This window comes from Nyctereutes procyonoides, unplaced genomic scaffold, assembly GCF_905146905.1.
Source record: "Nyctereutes procyonoides isolate TBG_1078 unplaced genomic scaffold, NYPRO_anot_genome, whole genome shotgun sequence".
NCBI lineage: Eukaryota > Metazoa > Chordata > Mammalia > Carnivora > Canidae > Nyctereutes > Nyctereutes procyonoides.
Window position 1 is genome coordinate 116,090,400 of NW_026575125.1, and position 20,498 is coordinate 116,110,897.

Here is a 20,498-nt window from a genome sequence, read left to right on the forward strand (position 1 = left end):
GTTCACTTTAGAATTCATATTCCATACACATTACATTAAGAATATTCACTCCATATAGTTGTAATATAGTAAAATTCCATGAAATGATAGAGAATAATGTGCTTAACTGTCTAATATCTAGACTCTTAAACGTACAAAAATTGGTTGATTTAAAATCAGCCTGGAACCTAACTTTACTTCCTGGTTGTCAAGATTTCGTTTCTTATATGAGATGTAAGGGTAACCAAGTAGTCTAATAAAAATTTGTTTTCTAAAAAAAATGTACATATATCCCTAGTCAGTGCTCATTTTTTTTTCACTGAGAGCTGACGTCTTAAAATATTTTAATCACACTATTTCTTTTAGTCCTACAGGATCACATGTTGAATGGTGTAAACAGCTTATAGCTGCTACAATTTCTAGTCAGATTTCAGGTTCAGTGACATCAGAAAATGTATCCAGAGACTACAAGGTAAGCAGCATTGAGTCCTTAATTGATTTTCAATGTATCAAGAAGCTTTGCATTTTTTAAAGGATTTATTTTATTTATTTGTTTATTTATTTGAGAGAGAGCATGTGTGCAGGGCAAGGAGGGGGAGTAGGCAGGGCAGGGAGGGGGAGTAGGAGGAGTGGGGGGGGGCAGGAGAAGAATGTCAAGGAGGGGACTACTGAGCTCAGAGCCCAGTGTGGTGCTTGATCCCAGGACCCCAAGATCACAACTTGAGCTGAAATCAAGAGTTGGTCTTTTAACCGACTGAGCCACCCAGATGCCCCAGGAAGCTTTGCGTTTTTAATTTAAGTGAGACTTTAGCCCCTTGATGCTCAGTGGACATTTGCTTGGGAACAAGGGTGAAAGGTTTTCTGTTAGATCTGAATGTTAGAGGAGAATTTTTACCGGGGTCTAGTGTGTGTACTCATGATTTTTGTAATTGGGAGGAAAAGCTGTCTTTAGATTATATCTTTTAAAAAAAAAATCCTGCTCCATTTTATTATTTTATTATATCACATATTGTGTTTTTGCATTTTATTATAATAAATGCCTATATTTTCTTTGATCATATTCTGAACTTCAGAAAATGTCTGATAGTATTTCCCAGCTTCACAATTTGTGTCTGTACTTAGGTACTACCTGTGGGTATTCAGCATTAACATGTGATGCTGCAGTGCAAAAACTTGCAGAACTCCTGAATGCTGTATGGGCAGCCTCATTTTTTGGTCCTTAATTTTTATTCTCTGTTTATTCTAAAGTTGAGAGTGGTAAGCTCCTTGTCAGCAGAGACTGGGGCTCTTTTACTGCCCACTGCTTCCCAGCACGCTCCTGGAGTATAACAGGTGCTCCGTAAATACTTGTTGAGTCAACTAACAATTAAAAAACTTCTGTGCTCCATCTTTGTTAAGGCTAAGACTAACTTTGTTTTAATATCAACAAACCATTAAACCATGCTTACGTTGCAGCAGTAGCATGTGCTTGAATTGAGGTTTCAGTTTATTATAGCTACTTACCTGTGCCTGTTAGTAAGAGAGAATCGATTTTCACAAGTACAGGTGAACTACATTTAGTATCCCAGACTACCCTCAGTCAACAGCCTCTCAAAATCACAAGTCCTTGCCAGGCGCCAAGTCTTACAAACAGTTCAAGAATGACAGGAAAGATCCTAATTAATTCTTAATCCATGCTCCTTGCTTAAGGGCTCTGGCCTCCGTTCTCCTCCTCTGTTTCTCATAATGTACCAAGTGCAGAAACTGACTCGAGAGGCCATGGAATTGACATTTGGCTGTCATGCTGTACTTCATCCGAGCCTTCGATGCTGTTGATTAGGCCTAGCAGAGGAAAGCAGGGCTGCGGATTAGTAGAAATTGGATCAACTGCTCAGCCAGAAGAGTGACAGTACATCACTCTCGATAGGTTTCCCTGCTACCTGGTTTGCACGTTTGTCCATGTAGGAGCAGCTGGGGTTCCGGGTGTTCCAAACCCAGCTGGGCACATATGCCGGCTGCAGGTGGGAGGAACATTTGCTGCATCGCTGATGCCGGAGCGGCTGGTCGCTGAGCAGCTGCCATCCCACCAGACCCAGTTGCCCTGTCGCCCCCTTCTTAGCTGAGAAACTGCCCCACTGGGTGGAGAGGCTCATGAACCCGTATTAGCGGAGGCCTCGGAATGGTTTTCTTTCTGGACAATTAGGAGTTAACTGTAATGTTTTCTTTATGCTTGATTACTTGTTAGTGTTGTGAGGGTTCTATAAAAGACTGTTGACCGTGTGCAAAGCTTTCTAACCTCTACATTAATAGATTACAGTGAATCTGTACATTAATATGAAGCAACGAAGTTTTTTTGATTTTAGTCTATTTACGAATTTTGTGTAGCAGAATTAGCTCATGTTGGAATGGTTTAACAGATGGCATTCGGAAAAAAAATAAGGCAGTTCTAGATTTTGTAAATTGAATTTTAGGTACCTACATCAGATCATAACTAAAGCTTTTGATGAATGATTGTAAGAGAACACGTTTTATAATTATCTTTGTTATATTTGCCCTGTAGCCAAGTACACAAAGTCAGCATTAAATATATAGTTCAGGAGTTGTTTTCTTTAAGAAGAGAGTTTTTTAAATAACAAAAGGGTAAAATGTTTTTAAACCACAAGGATAATTTTAAATGCTACTTATAAAGTCGTTCTTAAAATCAGAGTACCCCCCCCCAAAAAAAAATCAGAGTACCCAAGATGGGCCTCCTATACCTCTGTCATGGGAGCCACTGCATGGGGTTTTTCTTGAAGGTCTAGACACAATTCCTTGAGGATCTAATGTGTAGTCATAAATCAATAATAGTTCAGATTATCTACTGTGCAAATATCCTCTTTGAAATTCACACACAACGTGGGGGTTCATTTATTATAGGTTAAGTTCCATATCAGTAATTAAATGGGAGCGAGTGTTTATAATGGAGCTGAGCATGTGCATCTTGATTCGAAATGCTGATTGTCTTTCACAACGTAGGCTGCTGAGGGTACTACATCCCCCTCATCACCCCTTGAGCATGTGTATGACTCTACAGTTTTCTAATACTTTCTTGTTGGTTTTGTAATACTTTTTGACATATAATCTGTTTCAGTCTTAAAACAACCAAATGAGGTAGCTTTTATTATAATCATCATTTAACAGAGGAAGAAACCAAGGCTCGGAGATGTCAAATGACTTGCTTGGTATCCCATAGCTAGACTTGGGATTTTTCAGCAGGACAACTGGAAAGCTAGAGTACATTTAAAATTTTGTCCCCCTGCCCTTGCCTACCATTCTCCACAATGTGGCCCTTGGGTTTTCCCACATCAGCACTCACCAGGGTGTCTGTAAAAATGCAGCTCCCTTCCATGGTCCCTATCCCACCCATAAGTCAGAATCTCTGCAGGTATGGAACCCAGGGCCTCTTATATTTCTTATGTATAATAAAATCTGAAACGCTAGGCTTCTTAGGTTTATAGCTTGTTTCTGGTACATTACTACATATCTGAATAGTTAGCAACTCAGGTTAGGTTTTAGAGAACAGTTGTTTTATTATTTATTCATGTCATAAATTGACAATAGTCTCAGGGTCAGATCACCCAGACTATGGTAAGAATATCACTTTTATCATGTGAGGTGAGTTTAGATGGTATGTTCGTGGACCTGTGTTCACAGTTATGTAGTCATTTTAAATATGTATTAGAAAAGCTAGCACATTCAACTTGTGATTTAATGGATGTTGTTGCGTAGAGCTAGGCAAAGTATGAAAACGGGGTCAATTTAAAATCAATGTAAAGATAAATACTAATATTAGCATAGGCAGTATAGAGAGAGACCAAACCGAGCTTGTAGAGGTGGTGTATGAAATGACAGAAATTTGGGAAATATTGTCCCAGCCGTAAGACTAAATAGCTATTATGTTGAATTGTGGATCAACTAAATTAATAAATGTATGCTTTAATACCAAGTCACCCTGAAGATTCGCCTGATGGTTAAGACTACTAGAAATGTAATAAAATGTTTTGTTTTGTTTGACCCCCTCCCCGCACCCCACTACCAACTCAGCACATTTGCTTTTCACTTTTACTGAGCTAACAAAAAATAAAAGTCTTTTTCTGGAATCTGTCAGAGATTTTAAGAACAGGATCTGAATGTGATGTTCCATAGATTGGATGCAATAACATGGTAACAAATTGTAACGAAGCTTCCTAGGCACGGTTAGTAGAAGTGACCTCATCATCACCATCACTACCCCTGTTCCTCTCCTTTTGTTTTTCCTCCCCTCCTCCATGCACACACAATAGCGAGATGTTTTCTTTAAACGTTCTGAAGAAAAGAGAAACAATGGAGAGGGGCCCATACTAAGTGTAATTATTTAACAAGTTAGTATGGTGAGTAAATTCAGGATCCTAGACAAAAATTTCCAGGAGGGCTTTGGTGGGAAGTAAGATGCAGTGCACGGGCAAGGCTTCATGATGCCTGAGCTAGGTTTTGGGGAATATTTCTTACACTGAGTACTAGTCTATGAATAGAGAAGCTCGAGCATGATCTTTCAGAATCTATGGCTGTAACCCATTGTTTAAGCTTGGCCTTGTGATTGATTTATTAAATCAGAGTTTGCAGATGTCTACAAGCTAGGCAGACACAGGAGGGGGCAATGGAGAAGAGCATGTCCCCTTAAAAACAATTTGAAGAACACCCTGCTACTACTGCCTGTTTGAGCGTTAGGCCTCCAGTTGGTAACCAGTGCGATAGAAAAGTGTTATCCTGTCTCCCACGGTTACTTGTGGGGAAAAACTATTTCTTAAAAATACCAAGATTTCGTCAGAGAAAGACAAATACCATATGATTTCACTCATATGTGGAGTTTAAGAAACAAAACAGATGAATGTGGGGGGGGGGGAAGAGAGACAAACCATGAAACAGACTCTTCACTCTGGAGAACACACTGTGGGTTACTGAGGGAGGTGGGTGGGGGGATGGGGGAATGGGGGATGGGGGTGAAGGAGGACACTTGTGGTGGGCACCAGGTCCGGGTATTGTATGGAAATGATGAATCACTCAATTCTATCCCTGAAACTAATATTACACTGTATGTTAACTCACTGGAATTTTGAAACCTGAAAAAAATTATCAAGATTTCAGCTTCTGCTTCTGGAAAAATGGAGCCAATGCATGTTTTCCTATTCGTCATGCTAAGTACACCCAAAACCCTGGACATCAGCTATAAAATAAACGTAGAGTGCGCCGAAAAGTGGAAGGCGGCAGAGTGATCAGGGACCTCAGGACCCAAGGAATGACATAGCAGTGAGCTCCTGCATTTTGTTTCTGCCACGTATGTCCCAGACTTGTTGCTGAAGAAGCCAGCAACCCAGAAATGCCAACGGGCATCAACAACAAAAGCCTATTCTCTCAAGCCAAAGGACCGGGAAAGGGACAGCCTAGCAAAAAGAAAACTTAGGCACTAATCACTGTTCTCCAGCCAAACACCACAGAAAAAGGAGTGCCCCCCGCCGGCCCCCGCCCAGCAAGGCCCAGTTGGGAGCCTAGATTTCCCACCCTTGCCAGGCTGTAATGAGGCACAACAACCCCGGGCAGTGATAGTATCAGAGGAAGCCTAGTGGAGAGTCAGACTTTCACCACTGCCCATTGGTGGGGAGGCTGTGCCTCCTACTGTGGTGTCAGTGGAGGCCATGTGAGGGGCAGGAATGAGGTATCCATGCTGCTGGCAGCCAGGGAGATATGAGTGGCAGCCTGGCGGGGGTGCTGGGACTCTCGCCCCCACCCAGAAGTAACCAGGAGTCCCCCATCCTCTGGTGTCCGTGGAGGCTGAGTGGCTGTAATGAGGTGGTGCCCCTGCTTCTGCTGCAGCAGTGTCAGAGAAAGCCCGCTGAAACAGAAGGTTTAAATAAGATCCATTCTCTCATAACTAATACTCAGAAAGTTCAGATTGCTATTGGAAATCACTCGACATAGCACACACCAGAAAGATTGCAGAGTATGAAAAAAGAATCAATTGGTGACGGAACTGAGATGGCAGATGTTCGAGTTTTGTGAAAATGGTTTTTTTTGTTTTTTTTTTTTAAAGATTTTATTTTTCATGAGAGACGCAGAGAGAGAGAGGCAGAGACACAGGCAGAGGGAGAAACAGGCTCCATTCAGGGAGCCCGATGAGGGACTCGATCCCAGGACCCCGGGATCACGCCCTGAGCCACTCAGGCGTCCCGAAAATGAGTTTAAAGAAGCCATCATAAAATTACTTCAGTAAACAATTCCAAATATGCTTGAGACAATGAAAATATAGAAAGTGAGAGAAAAGAAATAGAAAAGTTTCATCAAAGAAATGGAAGATAAAGAAGAACCAAATGGAAATTTTAAAACTGAAAAATATAATAACTGACATTTTTTAAAAAAAAATCCTCAATGAATGGGTTTGATAGCACAGTAGAGAGGACAGGGAAAAGAATTGGATGGGTCTTAAGGGAATTGAGCTGAAAACGCCCCTCAGCAAAGGTCATGTACTATATGATTCCACTTAGGTAACAGTCTTCAAATGACAAAATGTTCGTCACGAAGGGATTCCTGGTTGCCAGGGGCCTAGGACGGGAGAGGCAGTGAGAGAAGCCAAAGTGGCTCTAGAAGGTGACAGTAGGAGTCCTTCTGGTGTTGAGATTGTTCTGCGTCTTGATTGTGTCCGTGTCAGTTTCCTGCTTCTGGCATCCTTCTAGAGTTCTGTAATATGCTGCCACTGGGGAAGCTGAATGCCATGGTACACGGACTCTCCGCTATTTCCCACCACTGCCTGTGAGTCTACACTTATCTCCAAATTAAAACTTATTTTTTAAAAAGTCAAGATTTTTACAGACTGCTCAGTGAGTCTACACTGCACGTAAAACAAATCTCAATACGTCTAAAGCTCGTGATTTATCAGAAGTAGGATTTGAATGAAACATCAAGTTACCTAGTAAAGATGTGAGAATTTCGTTAGAGGATAGCGACAGCAGATCTCAGTTTAACTAGTTCAGTTACAGATCTCCTCATCCCTTTTGTAAGTGGCACTTGGGGCCAGCACGCTTCATTGAGGGCGGAATTGAACGGCTGCTTTGTCACCTTTCTGGGGACGGGGGGCGGGGAGCAGCTTCGGAGAGTGGAAGGTGACTGTTGCAGGCTAGAGTTTGACAGCGGAGGTCAGGCCCGGTTCAGGTGTGGCCAGTTTCCCAAAGACCAGGCTTATGTTTTGATGCCTAGTTACGATTTGTATTCGCCTGCCCTGGGCCTCTGCCTCTGGCCAGCCGGTGACCACCAAGCTGTGTAGAATCCAGTTGTTAAGATGCCCACAGCAAGAGGAATGATCTCCTGAGCCAACAGGTCACTCTTCCAAAGCAGGGTTAGAGACCTCTTCTTTTTCACTCATTTTGTAGTGATCTGATAGCCACAGCAAAATTATTTTAAATATAGGCTTCGCGCCCGAAATAGAAAACAATGGTGTTTTTACCTCAATATCACAGTCTTTTCTTGAAAAGAAGCCTCTTAGAGGCATAAGTTCAAAACAAGTCACTTAGAAAACGCTGATACTTATTTGATTTAATATTGTCTTATGTGGCTGATCAAACAGATCATAAACTTTGGGTTCGGAGCACTTTGCCTTGAGCCCCGGCCCTTTAATTGATGAGCTGCCCAACAAGTTATTATTTAACCTTCTCGGGCCTCAGTGTCCTCATCTGCGTAGTGGGTGTTACAGCAGAGGCTTAAGGTATTACATCGGGTGGCCTGTGAATGCTCATTTAGCTCGACACTCTCAGCCTCCACAAATGTGTATGGTATGTACCAAGCGGTCCTGGAGGAGCAGAGCCCCTAATTGCTGAACAGCCCTCTCCTTCCCCAGTCACGGTGTGGGCACCCGTTCTGTGCGAGGGGCTGGGCCGCACCGAGTTCCTCCTGGGGGAAAGGGACACCAGAACCTACAGCTGAGGTCGGATGGTGGTGAGGCTTGAAACAGATGCGTAAAGGACACGGGGTGAGGCAAGTAAGGGCAGAGCAGGAGTTCTGGAAGCCGTGAGGGCCTTGGTCTGCCTCCTTCAGAAGGGGAACAGGTTCAGGGGTCAGGGGGGTGTAATAGGGGTACAAACAGGGGCCCTGAAACAGCCAGCTGGGGTTTGGATTCCCACTCTGCTTTTGCTGGCTCTGTGACATTTGGGGAGTTACTGCAGCTCCTGCTGCCTCGGCTCCCTCACCTGTCACATGGGGATAACAGTACCTCCTTCCTGGTGGCTGGGAGGGCTGGGAGAGTTGAGATGACATGTGTGAAGCATCTAGCACAGCACCTGCAACACAGCCGCGTGCCGGTATTTGTGCTGCCGCCACTGGCTGCATTTGGGAACTTCCTGACATCCTTCCATGCTGTTGGAGGCTTAGTGGTGTCAGCTCTTACCTTATAGAGAGTTAAGACAGGAGCCAGGCAGAGTGAGAGTGCAACAATTGTTCAGAGCTGGCTTGGAGGGCCTGGCATAGGGGTGAGGCCACAGTGGGTCCCGAGGGGCAAAGAAGAGCACACCAACCCCCTTACCAAGAGCGCGTGGTCAGCGGTGCACCCTAAAGGATGGCTTGAAGGGAACCTGAAAGCAGAGGGAGAGAGCTTTAACCCCCATGCAAACTTTTATACAAATTGAAATCTTGGTGCTTGTGTGGGGAGAAGTTCACTGTTCTCTTCTGCTACTTCTCATGGTACATGTGGAACCCTCCTGATGCCTGATGTGTGGGTTTTCCCCCATCCCAGCCAGGTCTGCAACACCGGCTGGGTGTCCTCCAATTCAGTTCAGTTCAGTTCTGACGCTGACTGGAGTTAGTACAGACCCCACAGGGGAAGGCCTCCGTCCCACGAGACTGTCCCTCACTTCGGACACCAAACAAAAGTAGTGGGCCCCCGGGTTCCCCATGACTTCTGTCCAGCCTGGCTCTAAACTGGGGGTTCCCAGGACCCCCTCCTTGATTTTGCTAATTTCTAGAACAGCTCACAGAAATCAGGGAAATGTTTACCCCCTTTATTAAAGGACATGACAAAGGAGATAGATGAACAGCCAGATGAAGAGATACATACGGCAGGTGCTGGGAGGGTCCCGGGCGCAGGCGCTTCTGGCACTGTGGACTTGGGGCACACCACTCTCCCAGGACATGAATGTGTTCAGTGCAGAAGCTCTCTGCACCCCCATGCTATTGGGATTTTATGGAGACCTCATCACATGGGCATAATCCATTACCTCATTCTCCGGGCCCTCTCCCTTCTGCAGGGTGAGGGGTGTGGAGCCGAAAGTTCGAAGCTTCTAATCGTGGCTTGCTCTTTCTGGTGGGAAGCTCCCATCCTAAGCCACGTAGAGTTGTCTCATTACCAGATTACTTAACTGGGTCTTGGTTTTCTCATCAGAAAATGCGGCCAATGATTGTTTTTATCTCACAAGGTTGTTTTGAAAATAAAATGAATTAATACATACAAACTACTTAGGAGAATGGCTCTTAAAATCATTCCATGAATATTTTTTTATGATGCAAAGAAGACAGTAAAGGAACTAAAAATTAAATTTCCATCAGCAGAAATGGAAAGAGGGAGATAGGAGTTTGAGAAAGCTTATTTATCTTTTATTTTTTTAAGATTTATTTATTTATTTATTAATGGAAGAGAGAGAGAGAGAGAGAGAGAACGGCAGAGACACAGGCAGAGGGAGAAGCAGGCTCCGTGCAGGGAGCCCGATGTGGAACTCGATCCCAGGACTCCAGGATCACGCCCTGGGCTGAAGGCGGCGCCAAACCACTGAGCCACCCAGGCTGCCCTTATTCATCTTTTAGAATGAGACATGGATAGATACTGTTTAAAGTTGACAAATTGAGAATTAGAGGTGTAATCATGTTTGGAGTTATGGAGGCAATCCTTAGAATCAAAAATTGGTCCAGTTAAACATGGTTGTCACGAGGGAATGAACATGCTCAGAGAGGGGAGACCTTTTTTGAGTTTTTATTGCCATCTATGCTCCATTTTGCGTTGTTTACCCTCATGGGCATGTATTTTCTTGGTTTTGTACTGACTTTCTTGAGGTGTACTTCACATACTTAAAGTATACAATTTGATACACGTTTCAATAAGTACATACCTCTTAATCACCACAATTATGAGGATAAGCATCCATCACTCCCTTCTGCCAAAAATAAATAAATTTATTAAGAAGCCAGGTTTAGGTTCTTCAGTATAGTCTGTATTTAGGAATTTATGGGCTTTAGGTCTCTTTCAGCTACAGTATCACCGCTTAACTCAAAAACCTTTTTTACTTCAGAGGGTATTTTAATGATGATACAGTGATGTTTTTTGACATCTGTGGCCTTGTAGTCATATGATCTTATCTATCCTGAGTAAAACTTAAAAAGCCAATAATCAGAACCTCTGGTGAATTTTTTTCTTTTTTAATGATCTGTTTTCCACAGAACATGTAGTGCTTACATGGGAGGCTTTCGGACTGTGGATTGGGGAACAGAGACATTCAAGTCTGCCTCACTTTCCAAAGGTCCATCCATTCCCTGGGGTGTTCTCTCCAGCCAGAGCTTCCTGAATGCATACACTGCGTGTTCGAGTAGAAGTCACCGGCAAGGGTGTAGGAATAACATGTCTCTGCTTAATAAAGCTTGGCTTCTCCCCTCCTCCCCTCTTTCCCCTGCCCTCCCAGCAGAGCCAGTTGCCTCTTCCCACCTGCAGCTGCCCCTTCCCTGTTGCCGTAGGAGTTAGGGTGAGGGGCAGGTACCTTTCTCTCCATGGGTGGCCATGGCAGGGAGTTTAACTTTGGAGTTCTGAGTAAAAGTTGAAAATAAAATTTCTATAGAGACCAGCTTAAGATTTATGGTTAACTAGGTTTTATGATACTATTAGTGCTAATAGCTGAGCCCTTCCCTTGGTCAAATGTGGGGGCTTTTGTGGTTTTTGGGTTCCCTTTTTGTTTTTGTTTCTGTGGGCTGGTTTGGGAGCAGAACCGCTGTTTTGTATCATTGTTTCTATGGGGAGAATGCATTCAGTATTCCAAACGGACACACAAGTGAACTTTTCAAACACAGCCTGTTCACAATGGCTTATAATGGTACTTGACAGAAGGGGTTTGTGTTTAAAATAATGTAGTTTGTCTCAGCCTAAGGGCAATAACTTTCTCCAAATCAGAGACTTGCCGGAGAATTCCAGGACAAACGTGTTAAGATTGATTCAATAGCGAACAAAACTTGGAGGGCAAACGTGTTAGGATCGATCTGGTTGGTTTAGTTAGAGGATTATTCTGTTCCATCGGGATGGGCTGGTGAGCTTAACAGCCTCTTTCACAGGTCAATAGTCATGTGTCCATGATGATGATATTCTGTATTTTAACTAACAGGTTTTCAGGAGGCCTGATATAAGGGTAAGGATGTGTGGCTTTCGGCACCTGGGCCTCCTACTTGTCGTGTGTCTTTGTGCTTGATCCAACACTTAGTCTATTTAGCGTTCTTTACCTTCTCACTGGGTTTATGAGTCACTCGGATCAACTTGCTCTGCTGTGTCACAGCTTTAAGTGTTCACTAGAAACGCTTTATTTGTTACAGTGTTTTTATGTGCAGTAAAAGCTAGCGTGTGTGAGGGCAGGATGCTCAAGGTGTTGCCAGTGTGCAGTACTGATGTTTGTTGGGTTACATGAATTCTGACCAAATGGAGATTCATGGCAGGGGCTTACATGGCCAGGCCTGCAGAGCCCTCTTTTCACCTCGTTTACCATGTAACTCGTCCTAAAGAATTGAACAACACCAACAAAGTGGTGATCTGCCGTCCAGCTTATCTAAGTCAGATTTCAAGTCACCTCTCTGTTTGCATGCTGAATCTAAGAAGCAGAAGTGCTAGTCTTGAGTATCAGTGTAACAGAATCAGTTCCATTTAGTAGTTCTCAAAATACAGATGTGGCTGTTATAAGTAGTGGACTGTCGCTTATATTTTCCTCATGATTTTCCTTCCTTTATTTCAGAATATTCATAAAGCAAGACAAAGATTGGTAATGTGCATGTGTTTGAACCTGAATATCAGATGTTGAAAATTAACCTATTTTTATTCAATGAAAATATTGTGGATTTTGACAGAATAAGTTAATAACTTGAGTTTAAAATGGTTAATCTTAGTGAAGCCAATGCAGTAGTACAAAAATTAGCAGGTTAAGTCAAATTCTTGTTATCCCAGTTGGTTTATCTTTGTTTAATCTTGTTTTTACTATGTTTCCTTTAGCTCGTGGGAATCATTTTCTTTCACTGATTCACATTGTTAAATATTAGTGTTTGGCTTTCCATTTGCATGTTCTTCAAACCACTGTGTGGTTTTCTGTTGTTTAGTCATTCACTTTTCTGTTTTTAAAATTTGTATCAAAGAATGATTCCATTTTCTTTGTATTCAAAAACATGGAAATTTCAAGAACTCTTGCATTTTATTTATATTTTTAAAAGAGTTTTTATTTATTTGAGAGAGAGAGAGAGATCACGAGCAGGGGGGAAGGGCAGAGGGAGAAGCAGACTCCCCGCTGAGCAGGGAGCCCAATGTGGGGCTCGATCCCAGGACCCTGGGATCATGACCTGAGCCTAGGGCAGACCCTGAACCAACTGAGCCACCAGGCACCTAAAAAAGAAACTGTTGCGTTTTAAAAATTACCCTGCTTTGAAGGGTAGCAGTACCAACTGAACTGGGTGCTAAATTCAATCTGATGATAGAGTGTAACAGTGTATTAAGGAGCTGTTTTACCATATTGACAGAAATGAAAGGTGATAAATAGTAAATTCTTTTAAAGCTTTTCTACTTCTTTGCTGATTGATTGCCTTTTTTTTTTTTTGATTGCCTTTTAAAGAAATACAGTCATGGGAACCAAAGTTCCATGAAGAAAAAATATATCTATGTTAAATTTCAATTATTTGCGGCCCCAGGGAGTTGATTCGACTTTCAAAAGGGGTTATAATCTTGTCTTCAGCATTTATATTCTTTGTACCACCTGCTGAATTGAAAGCCCAGTTTTGAAAGTTTCCAAAACAAACTGATTCTATGAAGAGGTTAAACTAAGCCTAGTATACCTTTAAAGGAATTGGAAAACAAGTAACCTTGTGACCTTTCAGCTGTTTCTCTGAAGCACATTGGTACTTTAATTAGAAATCTTTACTATGGTATTGATTCATAAAGCACAATATTTATTTAGCAATAATTTACAGATTGTACATGTCTGTCTCCAGCATGTAATCTGTGCCTGTGCATGTGTGTGGAAAGTTCATGAATACTAGCGGACTTGAGCCCTGAATAGTAGTTCTTTAGAGTATATGAGCACTTACCGCATTTGAAATACACGTGTCTGAACTGCCTTCGTATTTTGGCTTGGTTTTGCCCTTTCCTCGGTTCTGATGATATGCTTTATGTAGTATGAGCGTGTTACGTGTCTGTTATTTTGTTTCGTTGCCATATGCTATCGTATTGCTTGGTTTTACCAAAGACGGTCCATTCTTTGAAATCCATGATGTCTGTTTGCTTTTCCTTTTTCTGCCCCGACACAAACACAGAATAGATACTCCATGTTAGGCTGAGGATGCTCTAGAGGGCCAGCACACCATTTCCTTAACTGCAAGGGGGAAAATGTTGGGATTTGCAAAGCTGTGAAAGGTGTGTCAACTTTTACATGCTTAGTGTCTCTTTAAAAAAGAACTTCTGTCCTTTCACCTGTCTGTTTGCACGTGTCTCTCTTTCTCCTCTTTGCCGTTTCTTGTCCGTGCACCTGGCTGTGCAGGAGACTCAGGAAGAGCACAATGGCTACCCTTCTGGAGCTGAAGCTGATCAGGTGGCAAGTTCTACGTGTCCATCTGTCTGTAGCTACAGATCGTGTTCTTAGAAGCCATTTCATACTAGATTTCTAGATGATGAGCAGATGCTTTCACCACTACAGTAGTGCCCTCCTGTCCGAGTTTGGTAGATTCCGTTATGACATTATTTGCCAAAATTGGTTTATCCAACGTTTTGTCACCCAGAAATTTAGTTATCCGTGCTGCTTGGTTTTCCCAGACCGGGGTCAGCTGCGAGGTAAGGAGTCTCAATCACAGCAGGACTCCGAACTGCCTTTACAGAGGTTGTGATTATGCTAAGGGCGCTCCTTGAGGGTGTCGACTTTGCTTTATTCACATTTGCATGGTCCGTGCCCAACATAGTTCCCGGTACCTTGTGTGTATTTGTGGAATGAGTCTATATAGTTTGCGTTGATTAATCAGAAGAAAAAAACATGCATCAAGTCTTCTGGAGTGCTTACTCTTTGCTCAGTACCTCAAGGCCCTCTGGAGTCTTTTAAAGCAGCAGAACTTTGTCCAAAGCCTATATAGAATCTCTGTATGTGAAAGCGCCAGAAGAGCAGCTCCAGGGAAACCTGGCCAGCCACCCCCATGCCCAGCTGTGCCTTTGTCTAGCCACCCTCCTTTGGTGACCCTGGAAGCACCTTGAAGAGCCCGATTTGAAAGCCAGTGCTTTTGGCATGCAGCCATTACAGAACAGAAACTGTCTACCCAGCAGCTTCCATTCATGATGCGAAAAGTAGCAGAGAGGCCAGAGCCATCCAGTGGGCTGGGGTCCTTGGGGCCAAATTTGGGGAGTTGGTGGGCCTTCCGCTGGACTTGCAGGGTCACTGAAACAGGGTTTGAATGGGATCACCATAGGGAGTTCCTCAACTGGCCAACACGTGGAGCAGAGATACCAAGACGAACAGGTGTGTTCAGAAGATCAGTTTGCCCACAAAAATATTCCATTCTCTGATTATACTGTACATGGGTTGGATAAATCAAGGGTCAAATCATGTCTTGTGCAACTTAGTAGTTGCAGTCAAAGCTTAATATAGCACAAGTGTGAGTCCCATTTCCTAACACCAGCTTTATTAAGAGAATCTACTGTACTCACAAAATAACGAGCCTTTAAGAACTATTCTTCTCTTGAATTCCTATGCTAAAGCTAAATGTGTTTCCTATACAAAAGAAACCTTTTATGGGAAAATCAGAAGCAGTGGGATCATTTGTTTTGTTCTGATAGTTGCTTTTCCATCGCTTATAAAGCATGTCCTGGATTTAATTCTTATTGAGAGGTTTGTCTCACTTGATCTCACCAGCACATTCATGCCTTATATAAATTCACAGGTATTTCAAGCCAAATTTAACGTGACCATCAGAAGAGAAGAGAGAGAGACATGTTTGATCTTCAGCCTCAATCTTGAGAGCCCTGTACATTCTCAAAATGGTCCCAGTCTCTGGTGTCTCCCTCTGCAACTTTTTAGTCGCTGGTCCAGTGCTGAGGACTTGAAAGTGTTTGATGTGGCTCGCTATAAAGCTTAAAGTGAATCACATTCTCCCCCCTCCGCCCCTCCCCCTGATCCCCTTCCAGGTTCAGCAATTAGAACAGCTTTCATTAGTACATATATTTCAAAATAATCTATCCCAATTTATTTTTAAATATAAGTTAAGGAATTTAGGTCCATATATGATAATATATAGTGATTATAATAAGCTTTAACCATGTAATAGTTGAAGTAACTTTAAACTTAGGTATCAAGTGAACTAACTTTCTGACTTTGTGTTATAAAATTAGTCACTGGTTGGTTCAGGCAAAAGAAAGCAGAACCTCAAATTATGGCTTCTAAGAGTGGTGATATTAGTATTTCGAAAACTAGACATTTAGAAGCATAAATATCGGCTTATGCTTTCTTGATAAAATCAGCTGTATTAAAAATGAATCCATTAACAATTCTCCACTTACCTTTAATGATTCTCTCTGTCCCTAAGAATTGTGACTGAAATGTCTTAAAAACCAATCTGGACCAAAAAAATCAAACTGAATAAAATTGTTCAGAAATAACCGTGAACCCTAATCTTTTTAATCACACATCTTGGCAAAGACGATGGACATTCTTATAGAACAGACATACCCCAACCAACATTTAGCATGGAATTTGTTTTTTATATGTTGACCTTTTTCCTTTCTTTTTTTATAAAATGATAGAACTATGATGTATAAGTGTTTTTTAAATTGACACTTAAGTCCCATTAACAAAACATAGTGAAATATGCTTAGAATTAGGCAAAGAATCAGTTTTGAATTTTCAGCTATTTAGAATTTTAAAAGATGACCATTTTAAGTACTTTGCTTCACAAAATTATGCTGAAAACATAGTATTGTCTGACCTGTTTTCTGCTGAACACTAGTGGCCTCCTGGTGTTTAACTGTGTTTTGGAGAAAGCAGCCCCTGATCAAATAGGTATGGGAAATGCGGCATACTCTAGCGCCCTCTTGCTGATATGGCGTACATTAATATGCTAGCTAACGACTTGCTAGCTAACGACTTGTCGCACTAAAATGTAAAACAAAACAAAACAAAACAAAACAAAAAAACAAAAAAAAACAACCCACCCACTTAGCTTTTCTTTAACCCAGCATTACCCAAACTTGGAAAAAAAAAGACCTATTCACATCTCTTGGGAATCTAATGCCCTACGAAACACAGCTTGGGGATTGCTGGGGGTTTGAACGCCTTATTCTTATTCGTGACACATTATGTCCGAGATGCCAAGGAGAAAGTGACCAGTTTCCTTGGCAGCATCTCACAGGGTGGCAGTAACTTGGAATTGGAATAGGCCCCGAGTTCAGGCTCTGGTCCATAGCTTTGTAGTTCGAACACCATTTTCTCAGCTCTCCTGAGCTAACTGGCACCATCCAACCTAGCTCCCAAGAAACTGGCTAGTGGGTAGCAGGGCCAATCTGGACATTTGACATGTGGGCGTGTGTCTCTGCAGCCATTCAAGACGTCATTTTCCTAGTATCATTGTAGCCAGGAAACCTGATAAGTCATTAGTGGTGTTGGTGAGTGTGGAATCAGCACAGAGTGAATTGGTTTGGGAGAAACCCGGTGAACACACCCTGCTCCACAGTAGTGCTGGACCTACTCCTGTCTGCCAGACGGGAGCGTACTCTCCCATGGCCTGGATGGGATGCGCACTGACAAGCCCACTTGCTACCCGCCCCACCCATCCCTACGCTTTGTGCACACACACAAAGCGTGGGTAGCTGGACTGCAGTACGAAAGCCTAGGGCTTTCCTTAGAAATGTTACTGCTATGAGACCCCTCCCTGGTTGCTTCCACTAGACTTCAGGGTTTCCCACACCGGATAAAGCTTACAGGCTGGGTGATTTCTACAGCTAGCCAAGCACCTACTTCTAACGTTTATTCCATTTGTGTTAGTTTCATGCTCAGAAGGTAACCTTTTTTCTGACCTTATTTCCAAATTCTGGAGGCACCTTATAATAGCTGTCTGTGTAGTGATTACAGTATCTATCTGTCATGTCAAGCCATTTCTGTATTAATGCTTTCTAACTGTGAATTTAAATATGTGTAACAACTTGCTAGAATATGCAGCATGGTGTCCTGTGATGCTGAGCTTTGAAATTGTCTCGTTAAGGGGAGGGGGCATACAGTTTGCACGCTTCTGTAGCCATGTAGCAAGAGCACAGAACACTACAATTCCTCCCAGGTATATAGAAGGAAAGTGAGATTTACTCCTCTTTGGTCTTTTGCCAGGCGCTAAGAGATGGAAATAAGCTGGCACAGATGGAAGAAGCGCCACTTTTTCCAGGAGAATCAATCAAGGCCACTGGTAAGTTTAATGAGTACACTTGGCTTATAGAGAGCCATAAAATGAAATGGTACTTTACTTGCGAGCATGGGTGATGTATGTGCTGGAGATCAGCCAAACCAATTTAATTAGGGGACAAATGGACTAGGTCCATTCATTCTTCTTAATGTCTTCATGACCTTAAGAGAGAGAAGACCATATAAGATCACTGTAAGTTCCAGTTGAGTGTTCGGTGGCATCACCAACAGAAGAGAGGCCTGACTTGTCCTGATGAACCAAAGGCTTGATTAGACACTTAGGGTGATGTAATGCTTAGTTGGAATCCTTTACTTTAAGGGTATATTGACAGAAGATTCATGGCATATTTTAATAACAGTTTTGAGAACTTGGCAAAAAGAATTTCAGTGGCTTATGAGATTCCAGAAAGTACAATTTGAGCACAAGAGAAAGGGCATGTGTTGCCACCCTGCGCGGTAAGGCCAATGGCAGGAGTACTGCTCCCCCATCCTCCCTCTGGACGGCCCTGCATGTCAGCAGGCAGTCCAATGTGCTATGGGCAGACAGGAGGGCAGTGGGGTGTGACCTTTTCATCTCACAATTGCCGGGGTTGGGTCGGACAGTCTAGTTTGCCATCTGAGTGTTGCCGTCTTCCCTCGTGGCTCCCTCTCAAAGATGTGTGCTTGGTTTAAGAGTGTAATCATCTTGTGTCAGGAATGTTTGAGGGGTGCTGGGGTGCTGTAGTTGATTAAGCATCTGACTCTTGGTTTCTGCTTGAGTCATGATCTCAGGGTTGTGAGATTGAGCCCCATATTGGGCCCAATGAGGAATCTGCTTCTCCCTCTCCCTTCATCTCTGCCCCCCTCCCCCCCCTCAAATAAATAAATAAATAAATAAATAAATAAATAAATAAATAAATAAATCTTAAAGAAAAAAGGGAATGTTTGAGTGGCTGGGCTCTCCCAGGACCTCCAAACAATACTGCTGCTGAGTATTCTAGTCTGTGGCTCTGGACCCCACTTATCCCATTGGTAGTTTTGAAACTTGCTTTCTTTCTCTTTCTCTCTTCCACTCTCTCTTTCACTCTTTCACTCTCTTTCTCTCGTTCTTTCTTTCTTTCTCTTTCACTCTTTCTCTTCCTCCCTCCCTCCTCCCCTCCCTCCCTTCTGAGAGAGGCTGGAGGCAGGGGAGGGGCACAGGGAGAGAAGAGAGACTATCAAGCAGGCTCCATGCCCAGTGCAGAGCCCTGCACAGGGCTCAGTCTTCAGGTACCCTGAAACTCTTTCTTTCTTTAGCTTCTGGAACTTCTTTCACTGGTGGTCCTCTGGCCTCTCTGAATGACTATTCCTTCTCTGGGAGTTCTTCTAACCCTGCCTCCATGCTGCTTTTGTAATGATCTGATTAAAATGCAGAGCTCATTATGTCATGCCTCTGCTTCTTCTCCAGACAGCAAGCTACATAGATTTCAGGTGTACAACATGAAGAGTTTTGACAGATTATGCACCTGGGAAACCATCATCATAGTCAAGATAATGAACATATCCATCACCCCCAGAAGTTTCCTTAGGCCCTTTATAATCCTTCCCTCCCACACCTTCTCCCCCATCTTCAAGCACTGTAGGCTAATTTATATTTTCTACAGTGTTATAGAAGTGTAATCATTTAATATTTTCTTTTTTGTCTAGCCTCTTATACTCAGCCTAAGTATTTTCATATCCATATTATGGAATGGGTCAATAGTCATTCCTTTTTACTGCTAAGCAGTACCCTATTATGCTACTACACTACAGTTTGCTTATCCATTCATCTCTTGGTAGATATTTGGGCTGTTCTACGTGTTGGCTATTACACACAAAGCTGCTGTGAACCTTCACGATTAAGTCTTCTATTGCCTCATGTCCTATCATCCCCGCTGCATCCTTTGTCCCAGACACACTAACCTCCAACAACTCTGCTTTCCCCTCCCTCCCTTCTCCCTGTCCCTCCTCACCTCCTTGCTTCCCTGCTGAGCCAAGTGGGTCCTTTTCTGAGCTCTTACTGTGCCCACTGGGTTATGATAGCATTTGTGAGGCTGTCGTACAATGGGGATTTTCTGTGTGGTGCCTCTTATAGGGCTTGGCTCCTTGTGAGTAGGAACTGTGCCCAGTTATCCGTAGAACCCCAACAATAGAAGCTGATCAGTGCATACTGAGCTGTAGAAAAGTTTAATGGAAGTGTTTTGAGAACTTGGCTGAATGACAGCCTTTAATGGTTCCACTCGGACTCCTCTGTAGCTGTATACAATCCTGCTAGTCCAGTGGAGTGGCCGTGAGAGAAGATGGTAAAGATATGCTATCTTTGTGGTAGGTGTGAGCTGCTTCTCACTCACAGGACTCCAGAACGTTGTTGATGGTGATACTAAATAAGTTGATATTAACAATAAGAAAATAAAAACTGATATGGAAACTGAGAAGGAATTTGAAGCAAAGAAGTCATTTTCCATGCCACCGATGCGGTTCTGGCTTTTGTCATTTGTGAAAGAGTTTCCTTTGGAGGTGTATTGGCTTTCGTTAGCGGGAATTGATGAAACCACAGCCCAGGGTCTCCGGAGTTTAATTACTCTGTTTCCAAATATGACAAATTTATCACTCAGGGAAAATGGTAACCACTGGAAAACGATGACAAAATGTAACTTGTTATGGGGCCCTTGACTTAAAACCTCCCTAGGTAGCAAATCAGGATTGTGTTTTACAGAATGGAATTTTCTTAGAAGACTATTTGTATCTTTATTTAATGTGATAAAAAATGTAAACTTCCTAGCAAAGTGGAATCACAGATATGTCTATTTGGAAACCTAAGACTTCTGGAAGCGC

General features: G+C 42.7%; 1 protein-coding gene across 3 annotated transcripts in view; it reads left to right on the forward strand.

The window, feature by feature from the left end:
- MTMR1 (myotubularin related protein 1) overlaps positions 1–20,498 on the forward strand; it is a 64,152-nt gene that overhangs the window by 5,777 nt on the left and 37,877 nt on the right. For 2 of the 3 annotated variants that reach the window (XM_055337822.1, XM_055337824.1), the window contains exons 2-4: positions 346–451; positions 11,376–11,399; positions 17,595–17,670. In XM_055337822.1, the coding sequence (XP_055193797.1) occupies positions 346–451; positions 11,376–11,399; positions 17,595–17,670 (206 nt within the window). The remainder of the gene's footprint in view (positions 1–345; positions 452–11,375; positions 11,400–17,594; positions 17,671–20,498) is intronic. The other variant, XM_055337823.1, reaches the window with a different exon arrangement.